The sequence below is a fragment of the Eutrigla gurnardus genome (genome assembly GCF_963514095.1).
Source record: "Eutrigla gurnardus genome assembly, chromosome: 15".
Taxonomy (NCBI): Eukaryota; Metazoa; Chordata; class Actinopteri; order Perciformes; family Triglidae; genus Eutrigla; species Eutrigla gurnardus.
Window position 1 is genome coordinate 7,857,868 of NC_139938.1, and position 16,045 is coordinate 7,873,912.

The following is a 16,045-nucleotide window of genomic DNA, read 5'->3' on the forward strand; positions in this document are numbered from 1 at the left end:
AGTGATATGCAAACAGCATTGTAGAAGGAAGCGCTGGGATTGGATTAAGAGTGTAGGATGTTGAGACAATCACTGAGCAAGGCATCTTCCAATCACAGATCCAGAGCAGCATGATCAATCACCACCAAGGGCGCCGTGATCTGCTCTACGTCCGGTCGCAGGAAAGTAATGGATGAAATAGGACTTGGGCGGGCTCAGGAAGAGGGATCGGAGACTATTGTGTCCTCCATTGTGGCATCCCGGGTCTCTTTCTATTTTGTGCTGACAGAGGATTCAAAAGCCATCAAAGCTACGTTAAATTTGCAAACATTATATTGCTGAACAAAATGTCTAAGTATCATAAACTTCCTGCATTTTTCCAAAATCCAATGGAAAAATCCCTCTCGTTGGCTTTTAATCGAGGGAACCTGCGCAACGCTAACTTCCGGCTCATCCCTGCAGCACTCTTACATTGGCATATCTCATGACACGCTGTGCACAGTGAACAGTACGCTGACAGTGGTACAAGCACTGTGAAGGAGAAGAGTCTATCAGCAAACTCATAGCACCTCATTATAATATTTTCCCACCAATTTCCTCTCCTGAATGTCTGCCTCATTTCTTCTAATGCCTGCTAGAGGCCCTGAGAACAAAGGATTTATTTCTCATTACTAAAGCGAACAGGCGTCATGTTTTTTTTTTATGTGTTGTGACACTGAGGGAACTCATGTTGTGTCAGCAGTGGAATTCAAGGGTAGCAGCAGGGACACATTTCACTGTTCACGGAGGGAATCCTGTGTCCTTACATTTCCTCTGCTCTCTCTCTGTTCCCTTATTCCTCACACCCTCCTGCCCCCCCCTCAGTCGCCGCATTCTTCCCATTCCTCCCGTCCTCCTATGTGACCAGAGGCTATGGCAGCGTTGGGGCCAAGCAAAGGTCTGAAGAAGTCGTCATAGTTAATCCGTCAGGCGTCCCTCCCTCTCCCTTCCACTCTGTCCTTTTCCAAGTAACTGTGATTGCTATGGTACTGTCTTTAATCCAGAGGTTCAGACAGATGGCCACATTTAAAGCTAATCCCTTATATGGTGTTGGACCTTTCACCTCATCACTGTAGACTACAAGGTGGCTGCCTTGTATTTACAGGAACCTCGCCACAGGGCATGGAAACTCCAGAGAAACCTTGAAATGAAGTTACTCTGAACAGATGTGTGCAAGCCCCATTTTTGTTTCCGTTTAGATTCACTGCATAGGCTAATAATGCAATTAAAGGACATATTTGAATTGCATTTTTCGTGATTTAAAGCCCAGGATCAGGGAGCTGTACGTGATCCTGTTTTTTTTGTTGTTTCTTCTCACTGTTTAGACGACACCGCGCAGACCAAAACAACTTCTCGTGCCTCCTCCTTCTTCAATGCTGAATTGATTTATTTTCAGTGTTTATAAGAGTAGTTTGAGATTGATTGAATTGTCTGTAACATTTGTGTTTAATTTGAAGTAAATGGAATGTCATGCCCTTTCCGTGGAGCTGGGGAAACTGCATTTTAACACCCAGTCCGCTGGAATACAACTTTGTAGATTTCAACCGGCTCAGCTGAGCTGATGTCATTGCACACATGTTTTCCAGCTTCATTAGTAGAACCAGACAATACAACATAAAAACACGCCTAGAAGTTGTTCTGATGTGCTGCTGGAATGTGCTATTTGATTATACACCTCTGTCATACACTAAAGCATTATTTAAGAGTGTGATCAGTGTAACAGATGTTTTCAAAACATCAACAAGCAAACTTCTCCCGCCATGCAGAGCAGGAAGAACATCTTAGACAGACGTAGGAATTTTGCATTGAGGCCAGTACCCATAGATGATTGACTTGGAAAAAGCTTATCCACTAGCTAATTTCACCTGCTAATACTATTAATTTGTCATAAATAAATCATAATAATAATGTCATAAATCTGACTAGTTACTTTTGGCAAGCGGTAAAAACGTTACGAGTCAAAAAAACACAAAACAACATTCTGAAGTTAATTAATTTGTTCAGTAAAACACAGAGATGTGGCCCTCGTTGCCCTGGGAGACAGTGAGGGGAAAACCCACAAATTTGGTTATGGCGTTTAGTTGCAGTTCAGTGTCACAGCTGGTGGTCAAACTTTAAAGCACGGTAACTGCAGGATAACATGATTTTCTGAAAGCGTTTCAGCTAATTTGAAAGAAAACGGGCGAAAGCAGGCCTCGCCTTTGTGGGTCAACTGCAGAAGCTCGGCTCTAATCCAGGATGAGGCTCACTAATTGGTCACGGCTCTGGGTAATGAACCTTTCATTATTACAGCTGCACATTTCATATTACTAAAGGCATGATGACCTAATGACTCAACATGAGCATGGCTTAAAACAAGCTTAAAATTCCATCTCTCTGTAAGTGTAGTTCTTCACAGACAGGTTTACAGGATGCCTCCTGCCACACATTTAACAGTTGCACGTATGCTGCGTTCTTTGAACGCATGTTTTGGGTTTTTAAATGCACATCACACGCCACACTGCAGTGATGCGCTAAGTGCCTCCTTTCTCAAGAAGCAGCAGCTGTGGCGTCACAATCACGACGGAGTTGCAAAGTGATTATGTGAACATGGTAATGAGCGTAATTACTGAAAATATTTTTTCAAAGGTATCTGGCTCAGATTGAGACGGTTGCTTTTTAGCTGACAGCAGGTGTATTAGTGGAACCCTGGGGTGTTGGCGTGTGCGTCTACATGAGCGTGTGATGTAGCTAAAACCGAGAGGGAGCTGGAAGCTGACTTGTCAGGGTTATGTCAGTATTATCTTTAGCCGGCTCCAGCTGCATCTCTGTGTGGTTATGATAGATTTGCAGAGGATCGGATCTCTCTTCTTTTTATGCACTTGTCGCTCTATCTCTTTCCATTTCTCCCCTGCTTCCAAGTTTAATCCGACGTATATAAAGAGGCTCACCCTTTCTCCGTTTGTGGCAGAGGGAAATCAATTCAAAGTAATAGAGCTCTGAGTGTGTGTGTGTGTGTAAGTGAATGTGCTGGCCTTCAGAGTTTTAGTTTAGTGTTTTCTCTAGCACCTAGTCTCCAGTGTGAACTGTGTGCTAAAGCCGGAGCTGGAGCACTGGGCTCTGTGTGTTTGTGTGCTCGTGTTACTTTGGCAGCAGACAGTGTTGTTGTTTCCTAGGTGGCTAGACACCAGGTCTGATTATATCACCCTGGACATGTGTCCTCTAATTCACTGCTGTTTACCACCTTAATTATTTTTCCTCACTCTCCTCTCTTATTCCTCTCATCCGTCACTCTTCAACCAAATGCCACTCATTGTTTAATGAAATTATATTTACCACTCTTATGACTCAGCATGTTCCTTTTTCTTTTGGCTTTGAGATGAAAGTCGAGGCACTTTCTTGAAATTGATTTCTTTGGTTCGGGGTTGCGAAGTTTCACAAAACTTGCGGTTCCCATCATATCGTTTGCATCAAGTCATACATTGCATCAGCAGGTTGCAAATATAACTTGAGATGCCGCAATCACAATTTAGGCGCGGATATTGCCGTTTTTGATATGTTTTGTAATAGCAGGAGAAATACAAGGCCCCAGACTGTTTCTTATTTTACAAGTTTTAAAAATATCTTACTCTTAGCCTCAGTATTTATTAAATATATATTATAAGCTGCTTATGACTAGTGTTTCCCTCTCTAATATCTATTCTATATTGCTGTGAATACATCTTCTAACAACTGTACTTCGTTTCTCACCAAAAACTGTATTTTGCACTCATTATGGTAACATTATTATTGACCATCACCCAATACACATGTTCACTGAATATAGCTTGAATGCATCCTGATGTAATTAAATGGAACCTCCGTACGTTTGCTGTTAGCTCCGGTGCTGCCAACCTTACTAGCTCTCCTGCTGATTTCAAAAGATTTATTGTTCGCAATGTGGCATGATCAAGGATCAGCAAGTGATCACATATTTGTACTGAATATAGGCCCATAACAATTGGCAGTTAAACTTTATTTCACACTATGGTGGTTAAATTGTGTAATTGATTTGTGGTTCACGCGTGTGCCAAACCACGGTGGGAATTTGTACGTATCAACTACGGTTGGTTACACCACTACTGACAGGTGATTAATGCACACTTCCCAGTACAGCTGCATCATTGCTCCTTCCAGGAAAAAGCTTTGATAACTAACCACAGTTTCTTCGAAAGCCTCGTCTACATCACTCTCTGTGGACAAACAATTCAATATTGTTAGTGTGGTGGCCGATTGTTATTTTAATTCCAGAAACATTGTTTGATAGAATCGTGCCCATGCCAGCACATCCTGTCACTGCAGCAGCGCATGACCAGTCAAAACATGTTTACATGCGCCAGATCGGGACAACAAGCTGCTGCACATGGCAGATATCCACATACACAACAGGCCAGAGGTGACTGCTGTGTCCAGCGAAGCAAAATGGCCAGCGCTGGAGGAATGACTCCTCCTCAGAAGGTGCTGCGGTCTTTGTTGTGCTGAGGAAATGTACATCAGCTAAAGAGAAGCTTAGTTCTTAGAGCCCGGCTAGCCAAGACCTACAAACATCTGTGGAATGTTACAGCTGTGCAGCCTCCTTCCTTTTTCTTGCCTCTCTTATATCGTTTACAAACCACCCTTGGCTTTCATTTCACTTTTGATTCACCTGAAATCAACTCTCCTCTTGCCTCTGTAACTGTGTGCCCATGCTTGCTCTCTCTCTCTCTCTCTCGCTCTCGCTCTCGCTCTCGCTCTCTCTCTCTCTCTCTCTCTCTCTCTCTCTCTCTCTCTCTCTCTCTCTCTCTCTCTCTCTCTCTCTGTGTGTGTGTGTGTGTGTGTGTGTGTGTGTGTGTGTGTGTGTGTGTGTGTGTGTGTGTGTGTGTGTGTGTGTGTGTGTGTGTGTGTGTGTGTGTGTGTGTGTGTGTGTGTCCGCAGCAAAACAAAAAAAACTGCCTCAATGCAGATGAGTGATTATGTCAGGATAAATGCAGATTCATTCAAAATCTTAGAGAGGCTTGTAAAGACCAACGAATGATTTCAAGCTGTGCCACAACTGTGTTGGGTAACAAAGAACAGAACCAACATAGTTTAGAACAGTGCAACAAACGTTACAGGACTTTGGAAGTAAAGACAATAAAAATGCCACTAATGCATGACACATTGACAGGAAGATTCTTATCCTGTCATCAATTTATCGCAGCTCAGACAGTAAATGAATTAATTGAGATGCCCTGTCCCCGTAGATGTACATGGAGCATTTGGCAGCAAAAAGCAGTTGCCCATCAACAAGCCACAAATTCATCTGCAGGCAATCTTTGATACAGATAGTAGAAGATTTTGAGATTAAACTGCTTGCAGATTTATTGCTCTATTCAAGAACAATCTTTCCATAATTACAGTTATTTAGTAGTTAAGAAATAATAATTCTTACAATAACGAATGTTTGAGTAAATGTACGTTAATTATCTAAAGCCGATCAACTAATGTTTTTTCATCGCTGTCAAATGAATATCCGTGTTGTTGGTCGCATCAAACAGGCAGTTTGAAGACACCATGTTGGTCTCAGTAATGCTGGGATTGGATAACGCAAAATCTAGGATTTGTTTCTAAACTCATTATGTACATGCTAGAGAGTAATTGCTGAAGATATGTGAGAAGACTGAGCTGTATGGTACTTAATTGTGGAATTAGACGTGAAGCTGTTGGCAGAAGGCTCTGAGCATGTACGGTAACATTCTGCAGAAGTAGTGCGTGGTAGATAAGATAGTGTTATATATATATTCTGCAACTGTACATATGTAACCAACACTCACCTATGATTGGACGTGGTTTTAAATCAGCAGACATGCGCCCAGTGCTTCAGAGCAGGTACTGTTCATCTCACGATTTGGAATTTTATAGACTTGACATGTTTTTTTTAATCAATCAAATTTGGCTTTGTGGTTAATAACACATTTGTGTCTATGGTATGACAAACTCGGAACACACACGTTGCCAGTGCAATTTACAAGTGTTTGAGGTAACTATAAAGAGTCTGTGTTTTGACAGATGAGGATGCAGTTTGTTCAGGTACAGTGAAGAAGCTCTCATATAAAGTGAAATGTCAAAAGGACTATTCCCGTTTACTGCCGAGAAAACGAGCTGTAATGTATACATAGCCTTTTGTAAATAAATGTCACAGCAAAACGTTGTGATGGTTAAATGGCTGATCTGTCTGTGTGCTACACAGCAGGCCATCCGTGTGACACTGATGGCGGCTGTCAGTGCCACGCAGCTCCCCGCCGCCGCACAGGTCTCCGCTGGCCTTTGGCACCTCATTTCCATGGCATGCCAGCTGAAGGCAAATGTACCCACCTGCCCTCCTTTGTATGTGGGCGGCGCTCCAAATCCTCACTGGATTATCTTATTGTCTCCCCGCCGAGCCAAAGGCCACCGGCCATTTGCATCTGAGAAGTGGAGCAGGGAGTGCCCTGTGTGGACAATCACGGTGGCATGTGAGCAGGCTTACACTGCGTGTGACGGCGAGGAAGAGGAGCGCAGATCAGGGAGCAGCCCAGTTTATTTGCCAATTAATAGATGGAAGGGGAGAGGAGAGGGGTGTGGGAGGAAAGGTGGAGGCAGATAGAGAAAAGATGATGAAAAGATCTTGTGGCTTTTTGTCAGACTACAACGGTTTCCCTCCTTCCTTTTCTATTCTCTCTCAACATGACGGAGAGAGATGGAGATAACAACATGCGATCCCACACAGCTCTTTAATGAACGGCATTCTGACAAGTATCTGGTTGTGTTTTGTAGGCTGTTAAACTGAGTATTTCGGGTACACTGCAGCCTGCTGTATCTCAGATTTACCCTCCATTATTACAATTATGCATTTAATTCCTCTCATAATAGATCAGACAGAAAGATCACAATTATTTAGTCACTTAATGAGGGACTTTTGCATCCGTCCATTAGCTCCTGCACACTGTGCTGCTGACAGGTGGTGTTTGATGACACTGCTTTCTGAGGTTTTCAACACTGGCCTTGGGTTTTAACCTTTTTTTTAGTGCTAGCAGTATCTCGCTGCAGGAGAGATGACATTATAAAATCCCTGAGTCTTGAGGCAGGTTCGACACACTTTTTTACAGACAATGTGTCATGGAGAGGGGCCCCCTCAGGGGGTTCCCGGGGATCCTGAGGCAAAGTAAAAAACGGTTATGAATAAAATCATAATTTCTTTATGATTTAATTTGGAGTTAAGGCACAATGTTACCGGGATGCCTGTGTTCATTTTAAGGAATAGTCTGTCAGACTGGCTGCTCGCTGTAGCTTCACCTCCTTAGACATTAGTGGTGGAGATCTTCTCACCAACACTCAGCATCTAACTTTCACTTTCCATTATTAAATTTGCTGATGACTCAGATATTGTTGGTTCGTTGAAAATGAAACTTAAAGTATCATGGATGAGTTGTTTGATTGGATTTATTCAGCTTAATACCAAATAAACGAAGGAAATTGATTTCAAAGCAAGCAGAAGGTCACACCAACACGTAGTTATTAATTGTGACTGTATTCAAGTTATAAATGACAACAAAAAAAATAGAGACAGGAATTTATGTAAAACTGTGATGGTACGGATACAGCCCTTATTCTCTTCTATTGATCATTTGGCGAGAGTTTTCTAACTCCTGCATTGGTATTACTGAAGATGAAGAAATCTTTTTATTGTGACTATGTTTAAGATTGTGGGTCAACAACATCTCTGTATGACTCACTGCTTTGTGAATCCAGCGCGGTGAGGAAAGGGGTGGCGTTCCTCCTGAGGTGTCGCACCATCTGTACGGTGGATATGAGCTGCGGGGTCCCACCTTTATGAATTACCCAGAGATCCTCCATACCTTCCTGTGTATCTCTGTCTAACAAATCCTTGTGATTTTGCATTTTGTTGGATTTAATTCTTGATTGTCGGACAACACTCTGCTGTTAAACATCTGTCTTTAACTCCAAAGTCTTTTGTTGTGGTTGGATTTGTCTGTCGGTTCAGATGTGAAGGGGATTTCTGAAAGAATAATAAACGGAAGCTTACGAAGCAAACAAGTGAATTAGTGTAATTACTCCTTTTAAGATTTCACCTGATCTACATAAGTAAGCGTATTGTTAAATGATACAAAAACCACTGTGTTCCCTTATTGTATTTTCTCTTTTAAGGCCCGAGCATAACAAAATCACTGAAATAAACTGCAGTAATAAAAGGGGAAATACTTGGTAGATCAATGTTTTGGGCTTCCCTATGCCTATACTTGACATACTCACCTGATTTTAGCACACACACATGCACACGTGCACACACACATACATACTTTACCACCATGCTTACCGGCCGGTGTGTGTGCAGCCAACATGTTGGGGTGTGTGTTCTTGTGTTTGCCTTACCAGCAGGGCGTTTATGTTTGCAGAAGAACTGAATTTGGCACGATGCTGCGTGTTTGTTTGTGTCACACGTGTGGACAGGGCAGTGAACACTCCCGCGCACCAACAGACCCACACATCCAATAGGCTTGTGCTGCAGTTTTGTCACAGCACACACAGCTTAACTAAATCCTGCTCCTTTTTATGTGTGTGTGTCGGTAAGAGATGCAGCGCGGAGGAAACGCGTCAAGTGCTGCTGTTTTTGTTGATGTTGCCGTGCTTACTCGGCCAAGTGCTAACCACGCACCTGTTGACATTTGAACCACGCCTGCTCTCTATCACTCACTCTGCAACTTAGTGGTGTCCTGTTGGTCAATAGTGGGCTGACATACAGGATTATCTCCAGTGGTGGGAAATATTAAAGCTATGTAAGCAAAAAAGAATCACTGGAACTTTGTCTTTGTTTTATAAAAATAGACAGATTTCAGAACGATGTAAAGTGATATTTACATATCATATTGTCCACTAATCGCTACAGTAATGCGATCATTTAGCATGAGACACTTTTAATGTCAACAGCTGGCACGCCTGACAATCTTCTTAACCAATCAGCTGACAGCGACCGTATCGTACCAGATTTAAATCAACTCGTTGACAAATGTGATTGTGTACAGACCGCTCCGTGTGAGAGAGTCGGGTTGTACTTGTGCCTGCTGAGCCACAGATGGCAGCCCTCCACCTCAAGCTTACAAGTAGCCTGCAAGCGCAGATGTGTGTGAATGCGTAGTGTCAGGTTTGCTTTGCGTGTGAGAGGAGAATGGTAGACTGCAGTTCTGTTGATGTCTGCAGAATACAACAACACATTTGGTCTTCCTCTGTTTGTAGTCTTTCCTCCCCTTTTCGTCATCAAGGCCCCCGTTTTCCTTCTCGTACACAAATACGTCACAGTGTTAGCAGAATGGCCTGTTGGTCAGCTTATATGTTCTCTTATCAACATTCTCTTGACATGGTAACCAGCTCATCCATCACTCCAAAACATGGTTGATTCATTTTTATGTGAGCCTTAAATATCCCCAACACCCCTCTGTAGCCCTTCTCATTACAAGTTCGCCGCTGCTTCTAGTGTTCAGCTCCACGCTGTGCTAATGAGGAAGTCTCATGCCTGGCTTCCATTCTAACCTCCATCTTTATTTTTCTACTCACTGTTTCTCGCAAATGCTCCAGGTGGTTGGGCGACATGCCTTGCCCCAGGACTGGAGGGTGTTTTACACAACACACACACACACACACGCTAGCACGCACACACACACACCCAGACGTAGACCGCAGGAGCCGTGTGTCGTTTACTACTTCAGTACCGGGGCAGTCGTGACACCCACCAACCCCCCCAAAACAAAGGCCTCTTTGCTCTCAGTGTTACCTGCTTTTATGTTAAACACTCTATAAACATAAATGCACACTCATTTTCAAAGGCTGAGCCACATTTTCTGTTAAATGAGGACCAAAATAATACTTAACCACCTTGTTAAGTTGTTTCATTTTTTTTTCATCAAACCTTTAGTTTTTTCTTAGTATTTTTCTTTGGGAAGCATAAAGACTAAATATAACAAAAACGCAATCAATGTTATCTTGCATGTTCAAATAAGTGAGGATACCTGCACTTACACAGTCTTTTGCAGTGGAAATATAATACTTGTTTGACTGGAAATTCTGCACTAATCTAAGATGTTGGACTGAAGCCTCCGTCCTTGTACTATGTTGTTCTGTTAAAACAACGTGCTGATGATCAGATTTGACTCTTTACTGTGTTTACTCCACAGCTGAATTCTGCCTGTATGTGATTTTGTTCAGGATTATTTTAAGAGTTAGTTGTTGCTATATTCATTCCTACTGTTCATATTGACAATGATGTGGTCCTTTCGACTCCAATGTTGAGTTGGGAATGACGGGGGGAAACCACAGTTCTTGTTCTGTGCAAAGGGTTAAGCAATCTGAATAAAAAGGCACTCGGAGCAAAAGGAGCCCTGCATTAAGAGGAGATGCAAGTTGAGTTGGCAGGGGTGTGTACCTGAAGTCGAAACACTATTAGATGCCAAAACACTGCAGGGCAGTTCGTAAAATTATAAAACAGGATTTTGCAACTCTTGAAAGTTATCACAGCAGCATTCATTTCATCTGCCATCTTGCCGAAAGCGAGGTTAATCAATAGCAATCCGGCGTTCGTGTTATCAGGTGATCCACCAGGAGCGTGCACCGACATGTGTTTGTTTGGCCAACACAGCACATTAACAGCGTGGTTTGACAAAAGTCGAGTGAGATCCCGATTTTCTGCCGGGTGACCCTGCATTATTTGGAGTGGCATCAACAGAGTGGACTCGTTTAAAGGAATGAGGTGGCTGTGCTTCTTCATGCAGTGCTAATGTCATCCAAATCGACAAATTAAGTGGGCTTCCTCCACTGTTGTTCTTTTTGGTGTGAAGCTCCATTTTGTGTTTCCTTTTATGTGCCGTTCAACAAGGAAACGCTGTGTGGAAACCTCTAGAAGGAATTTAGTACTACGAGAACCAGAAGTTTGGAAGATTCTGTCAGAATAAAGGGCTGTCTTCCGGGATGAGGTCTGTGGGTTTTGTCTGCTGTGACTGAATATGTAGTTACGATAGGACATATAGGTAAATGTACATGCTACACTTCTGAACCAATCCTTAAATTTCATGGCAGTTGCTGTCCAATACCCGAATAGGTGCATATCTAATCCTCCCTCTCACTCTGACTCACCTTCATTAGCCTACTTGCTTCCAGCTGTCAAATATGAATATCTTACATTCATAGCCATTCACTAACTAGCACCACCTCATTTTCATGTATAAGATGAATGTCAAGCTCTGGGGGGCTTAGGGCATCTCCACTACGTAGGTGGTATTATCTTATTGAAGTGTGCGCTCGCTCTCTCTCCCTCTCACTCTCTCTGCCCATATCTCTATCTGCCTTTCTCTCCCACTCCACGCCTTCTATTTAATCCTCTGCAGAGTAGGTGTGCCAGAGAGAGAAGACTGATATTTGCTTAACCAAATCCTCGGAGGTGGCAACCCTCTTTGATCCACTTCCAAATTCACAGCGTCCACTTTCATTTGGTCATCCGTCACTTGCGCCGTCTCTTTCCCTCTCTGCATTTGTGTGTGTGTGTATGTATGTGTGTGCAAGCCTGTGTGTGTATGTGCGTGTGATAGACGACTCTGGGCTGAAAGCGAGAGGAAAGCTCACAGACAATGGCCTGCATTTGGCTCTGCCCCTCTCTCCTTCCGTCTGCTTCATCCTTGCTTTCCGTTTCTTCTTCCACTTGTCACTTTTGTTGTGTGCTGTTGAGGTCAGACTGGCACAGGCAGGCGTTGTTGTAAGCATAGAGAGAGCAAGAGAGAGAAGCTACTGTAGTAGCTGAGCATATTGGCTAGAAAGCCAGGGTTAGTCGGGGCTTGCCCCTTTGTTTTACACACAGCGCTATCCACACCAGGCGGACAGAAGCTCGCTCCCACATACCACCTGTGAGCACCGCTGTGTTGACCTACTCGACCTTTGTGCAAGCCGTTAAGTCTCCAAACTCAAATTGCCCGCCCATATTTGGAATTCTTTTGAGGGGAATGCTATTCAATATTATGCTGAAAGGACGGAGGCGCTTCATTATTGTCTGTAGCCGTATCAGAATATAGACTTGTCCAGCCATCAGAACAATTTGAGCAGGCTTACAAGGCATCTTTGTATCACCGGAGGGTACACAGATAAGTTGCGTTTTCTTTTGCTCCCTTGTATCTCTAGCTTAATCTTTCCTATCAAGAGCCTCTGTCATGTCGACGCAGAGTATGAGTGAGAGGAGAGATCCCATTGTAGCCTCCAACAAAAAAGAGAAAAAAAGACACATGCCTTCATATTATGTTTTCTGTTTCTACTTCTCCTCTCCATCTCTTTTTCTTTCCCTGTGAGCAGCGACATAAAGTAGACTATCTGATCTGCTCCCTTTTCCCCACAGCAGTCACTTCTCCACCTTACACTCTATTGGAGTTAATCATTGCACACATAGTAGCTCTTTTCAAGGGTGCTTTTTAAAGTAGTGTGATCCAAAATGACTTATCTCGCTCTCTCTCCCTCCCTCTCCTTCCTCACAGCGAGCACCTATCCTGCGCCTTCACCTTCTTCTTGCACGGCGAGAGCAACGTGTGCACCAGTGTGGAGATCAACCAGCATCAGCCTGTATACCATCTGACAGAGGAGCACCTCACTCTGGCTCAGCAAGCATCCAGTCCCTTCCAAGGTACAGTACAGTACACTGCTTTCCCTTTTGCGAGTGGCTCAGAATGCACTGGGAAAAGTTCAAATGGGCTGTTGGAGCTAAAACAATTAAAGCAAACACTGCATCCTTCAGGAATTACGCGGCCCCCTTTGTGCCAGTTAGAAACGAATGCCGAATGAGTTGTCACTTTTTTTAAAAAGAGTTTGGACTGGCACACTAATTAATTATTAATTGGTGGATTTTTATTAATCGGATAAAAAGAAAAAAGCTACATTTTATTGTTATTTATTATTTCCAGAGATGAAACTAAACTGTAACTGTGCGTCCAGGAGGAGGAGGAGGACACTGGAGAGAGACGTCTTCATGTGTTTCAGACAGTAAAAAAGTCCTAAACATAGGTTTACAGATCACAGGAGTCCCAGGACTCTGTTACTGATTGGCAGTGGTGGTTATTACCTAGCTGTACTCCCTGCTGCTGCTTACCATAGACATTACATGGCAACTCACAACATAACATGTACAATGCTAGATAGATAATGGCATTTTGAATGGTGAAACTGTTTTGTAATCTATTAAAATTATTAGTTGTTGCAGCCCTAGTTGTGCTCTAATGTGACACATTTGACCATAACGTGTAGCGTCACACAATTATGGTGAGGCAAGTCTTTACTCTCCAAGTGTGCATGTTGGTGAAGAAACAGAGGGATTTTTGTGACAGGAAATAAACACTGCTACTATGTCCTGCTTTTTTTCCTCTTTAATTCTTTGCTTTAACCCGCCTTGGAATTCTCACTCCAAAACAAAGGCTGTAATCAGCTGATGGATCTGGCAGAAACCCATGCACATGCCAGAAAGACTGGTAGCCTATTGTTTTTGCTGTTTTTCTACCTTGCAATTTTCTCTAAACCGTAGGGTCAGCTTGAGGAGGATCATTCACACACTGCACCATAGTAAAAATACACAAATACAAATGTGTTTTGACAAACACTTGCCTTCTAATCAGTGAAAATAAACCAAACCGGCGAGAATGGACTCAAAACTGCGGATTGGGGAAGAATTTTCATGGTGGCAGTGTAGCAGATGTCTGAGTTTAAAACTGTAATCTTTTGATAAAAATGAACTGTGCATTAATTGACTATACCTTGCTTAATACATTTTTTTTAAATAAGAATACAGCTTTATTGTTTATTGTTGTTATTGAGAAAAAAGCCAAAGTAGGAGTCGTGGCCTTCTTTCATCCCATTCATGAAAGAATTTCCAAAGAAACAACATGCCTGATATTGATCAGATATTGGAAGGTAATTTTGTGGCTGTGCTGCAGCTACTTTGACTTTCAGGACGTCAATTTAACCAGGGGGGGAAGAAGACTAAAAATGTTTCTGTATCCACATTACTACTCGGGATTAATCTAAGAAATAGCATCTAGTAAAACACATGTTAATCTTCAGGATTCAAGGACCCCACTTAGCTCCAAATAACTTAAGGCTGTTATTAAGCAAAGCAAACAGCCTTTTGGCTGGAGGAGATAAGGTGGAATATACTCGTACAGATAAGGGAATTATGCTTTCAGAAGCATCTTTTTTTTTAATATATATATATTTTCTTGTTAATGGTAAATGCTTAACCCAAGCGTCGGTGTGTAGGTTTGTTTTTTAATGAAATATATTCATAAGCTGTGTGTTTGCCGTGTTGGGTGCTGTTGTCATGATAATGCATATACAATATTCTGTCAGGCTGTCTTTCATTACAGATTGGCTTGCAGCCAGTTAAAAAAGAAAAGCCCTCTGTAGTCACTTTTAATTATAGTGTAGTGTTGCTATAAAAATGTGTGGCTCCAATGATATTCCATCATTGGCTCTAAATTCATTACCCCACCCTAAACCAAACACTATATAATCCCCAAACCATTGTTTGCTTGCATTTCCACTCACACAGAGTAATGTTAATGTAATAAACATTTACCTTCTGAACAACATTAGAATAAAAATGAAAGTATGACACACTCATCCTGTTTGTATTTGCAACAGAGTGATGTATGGATATCTGCATCCAGCATTATTCAGCTGTATTTTGCAGACTTCCCCTGTTCTCGACTTAAAGGAATAGTTCAGCCAAAATGTCCATTTGTATATACTTCTACTGTGCATTTGATTTGTTGAAAATAACTTTGCTTTTCAAGAAAAGTCTTGAAGAATTGAAGTTAGCAGGTACTTTAACGAGAACTTTACAAACACTATTTAAAACATTTCCATATAAAAAGTGTCACAATTGTGCAGGTGTGCAACTCGTTTGTGTGCAAGCACACACATTTTAAACATTTGTGGTTCCAAATAGAAATTAGTTAACTGTTAACGGAGCCCTTTTGATTTGAATCCGACAATGATTTTATGATCAAAATCTTAAATTATTAATGTATTCTTTCTAAAGAAAATGTGAGTAGAGTGACACATGAGGAAAGGTCCCATCTCACCTTCTCATCTACAGTTGGAGAGACACGATTCAGCTATTGCCTGGCCATGCACCCCACCAGAGTAATAGCAGTGATCTCCTCCTCCATTTAGCACAGTAATTCCTGCATAGCCCACCCATTTACTGTGTCTAGAGCTCTCCTAAAGGGAGGCGATAATGTCCCGTCTACTTAAAGACTCGTGCCTTGGATAAAAATAAAATGATTATTGGATCTTAGCGTGTGGATTGCTTTGAGGATGGTGATGGGCTTTCCTCGTCATTTAGGATGATCATATTGCTCCCTAGCTGCCAACTTGTGACTCATATTATTGGTCAATGAATGAACGTCCTTTTGCCTTAAAAATCATCATGTCAAGTTCCATGGATGATGGAGTGCACTGCGAGTTAACATTATCTTGAAATCTAACCATTACAATTATAAAGATTAAAATTCTCATTTTGATGGGACACCCTGAAGCACCCCTGGAGGAACCTGCTGTATCGCTGTATTTATGTACCACAATGAAGCAGACGTGTCTCTTTAGTTTGTATGTTTTTAGCTGTCAGCACAAGCTGTGCGTTTTGTCTTTGAGCATGACGTGTGTCTATACGCAGGTGTGTGTTTTCACCGCCGCAGTGCATCCCCTCCTGGCTAACCAAGCATAGCGTCGAGGAAGGGCTGACTTCCATCTCCCCCCCTTCCCTCCCCACCTCTGCCAAGCTTGGTTTACTGTGCGGCAGAGCGCTCCGGCAGGCAGACCTCTCCAGGATGTGACCTCATAAAAGGGCGCAGAGTGAATGTAATGAACTCTCAGCCCATTACACTGATCTGAGCACATTTGACATGTCTTCAGGGAGCCAGCGAAAGGCTCACAGTCAGAGAGGGAGAGAGGGGGAGAGGGTGCGGTGGGG

The 16,045-nt window shown here is 42.5% G+C and overlaps 1 protein-coding gene across 2 annotated transcripts in view; it reads left to right on the top strand.

Annotated features, from left to right (window-relative positions):
* med13a (mediator complex subunit 13a) overlaps positions 1-16,045 on the top strand; it is a 72,637-nt gene that overhangs the window by 25,975 nt on the left and 30,617 nt on the right. For both annotated transcript variants that reach the window (XM_084029133.1, XM_084029134.1), the window contains one exon: positions 12,561-12,706. In XM_084029133.1, the coding sequence (XP_083885259.1) occupies positions 12,561-12,706 (146 nt within the window). The remainder of the gene's footprint in view (positions 1-12,560; positions 12,707-16,045) is intronic.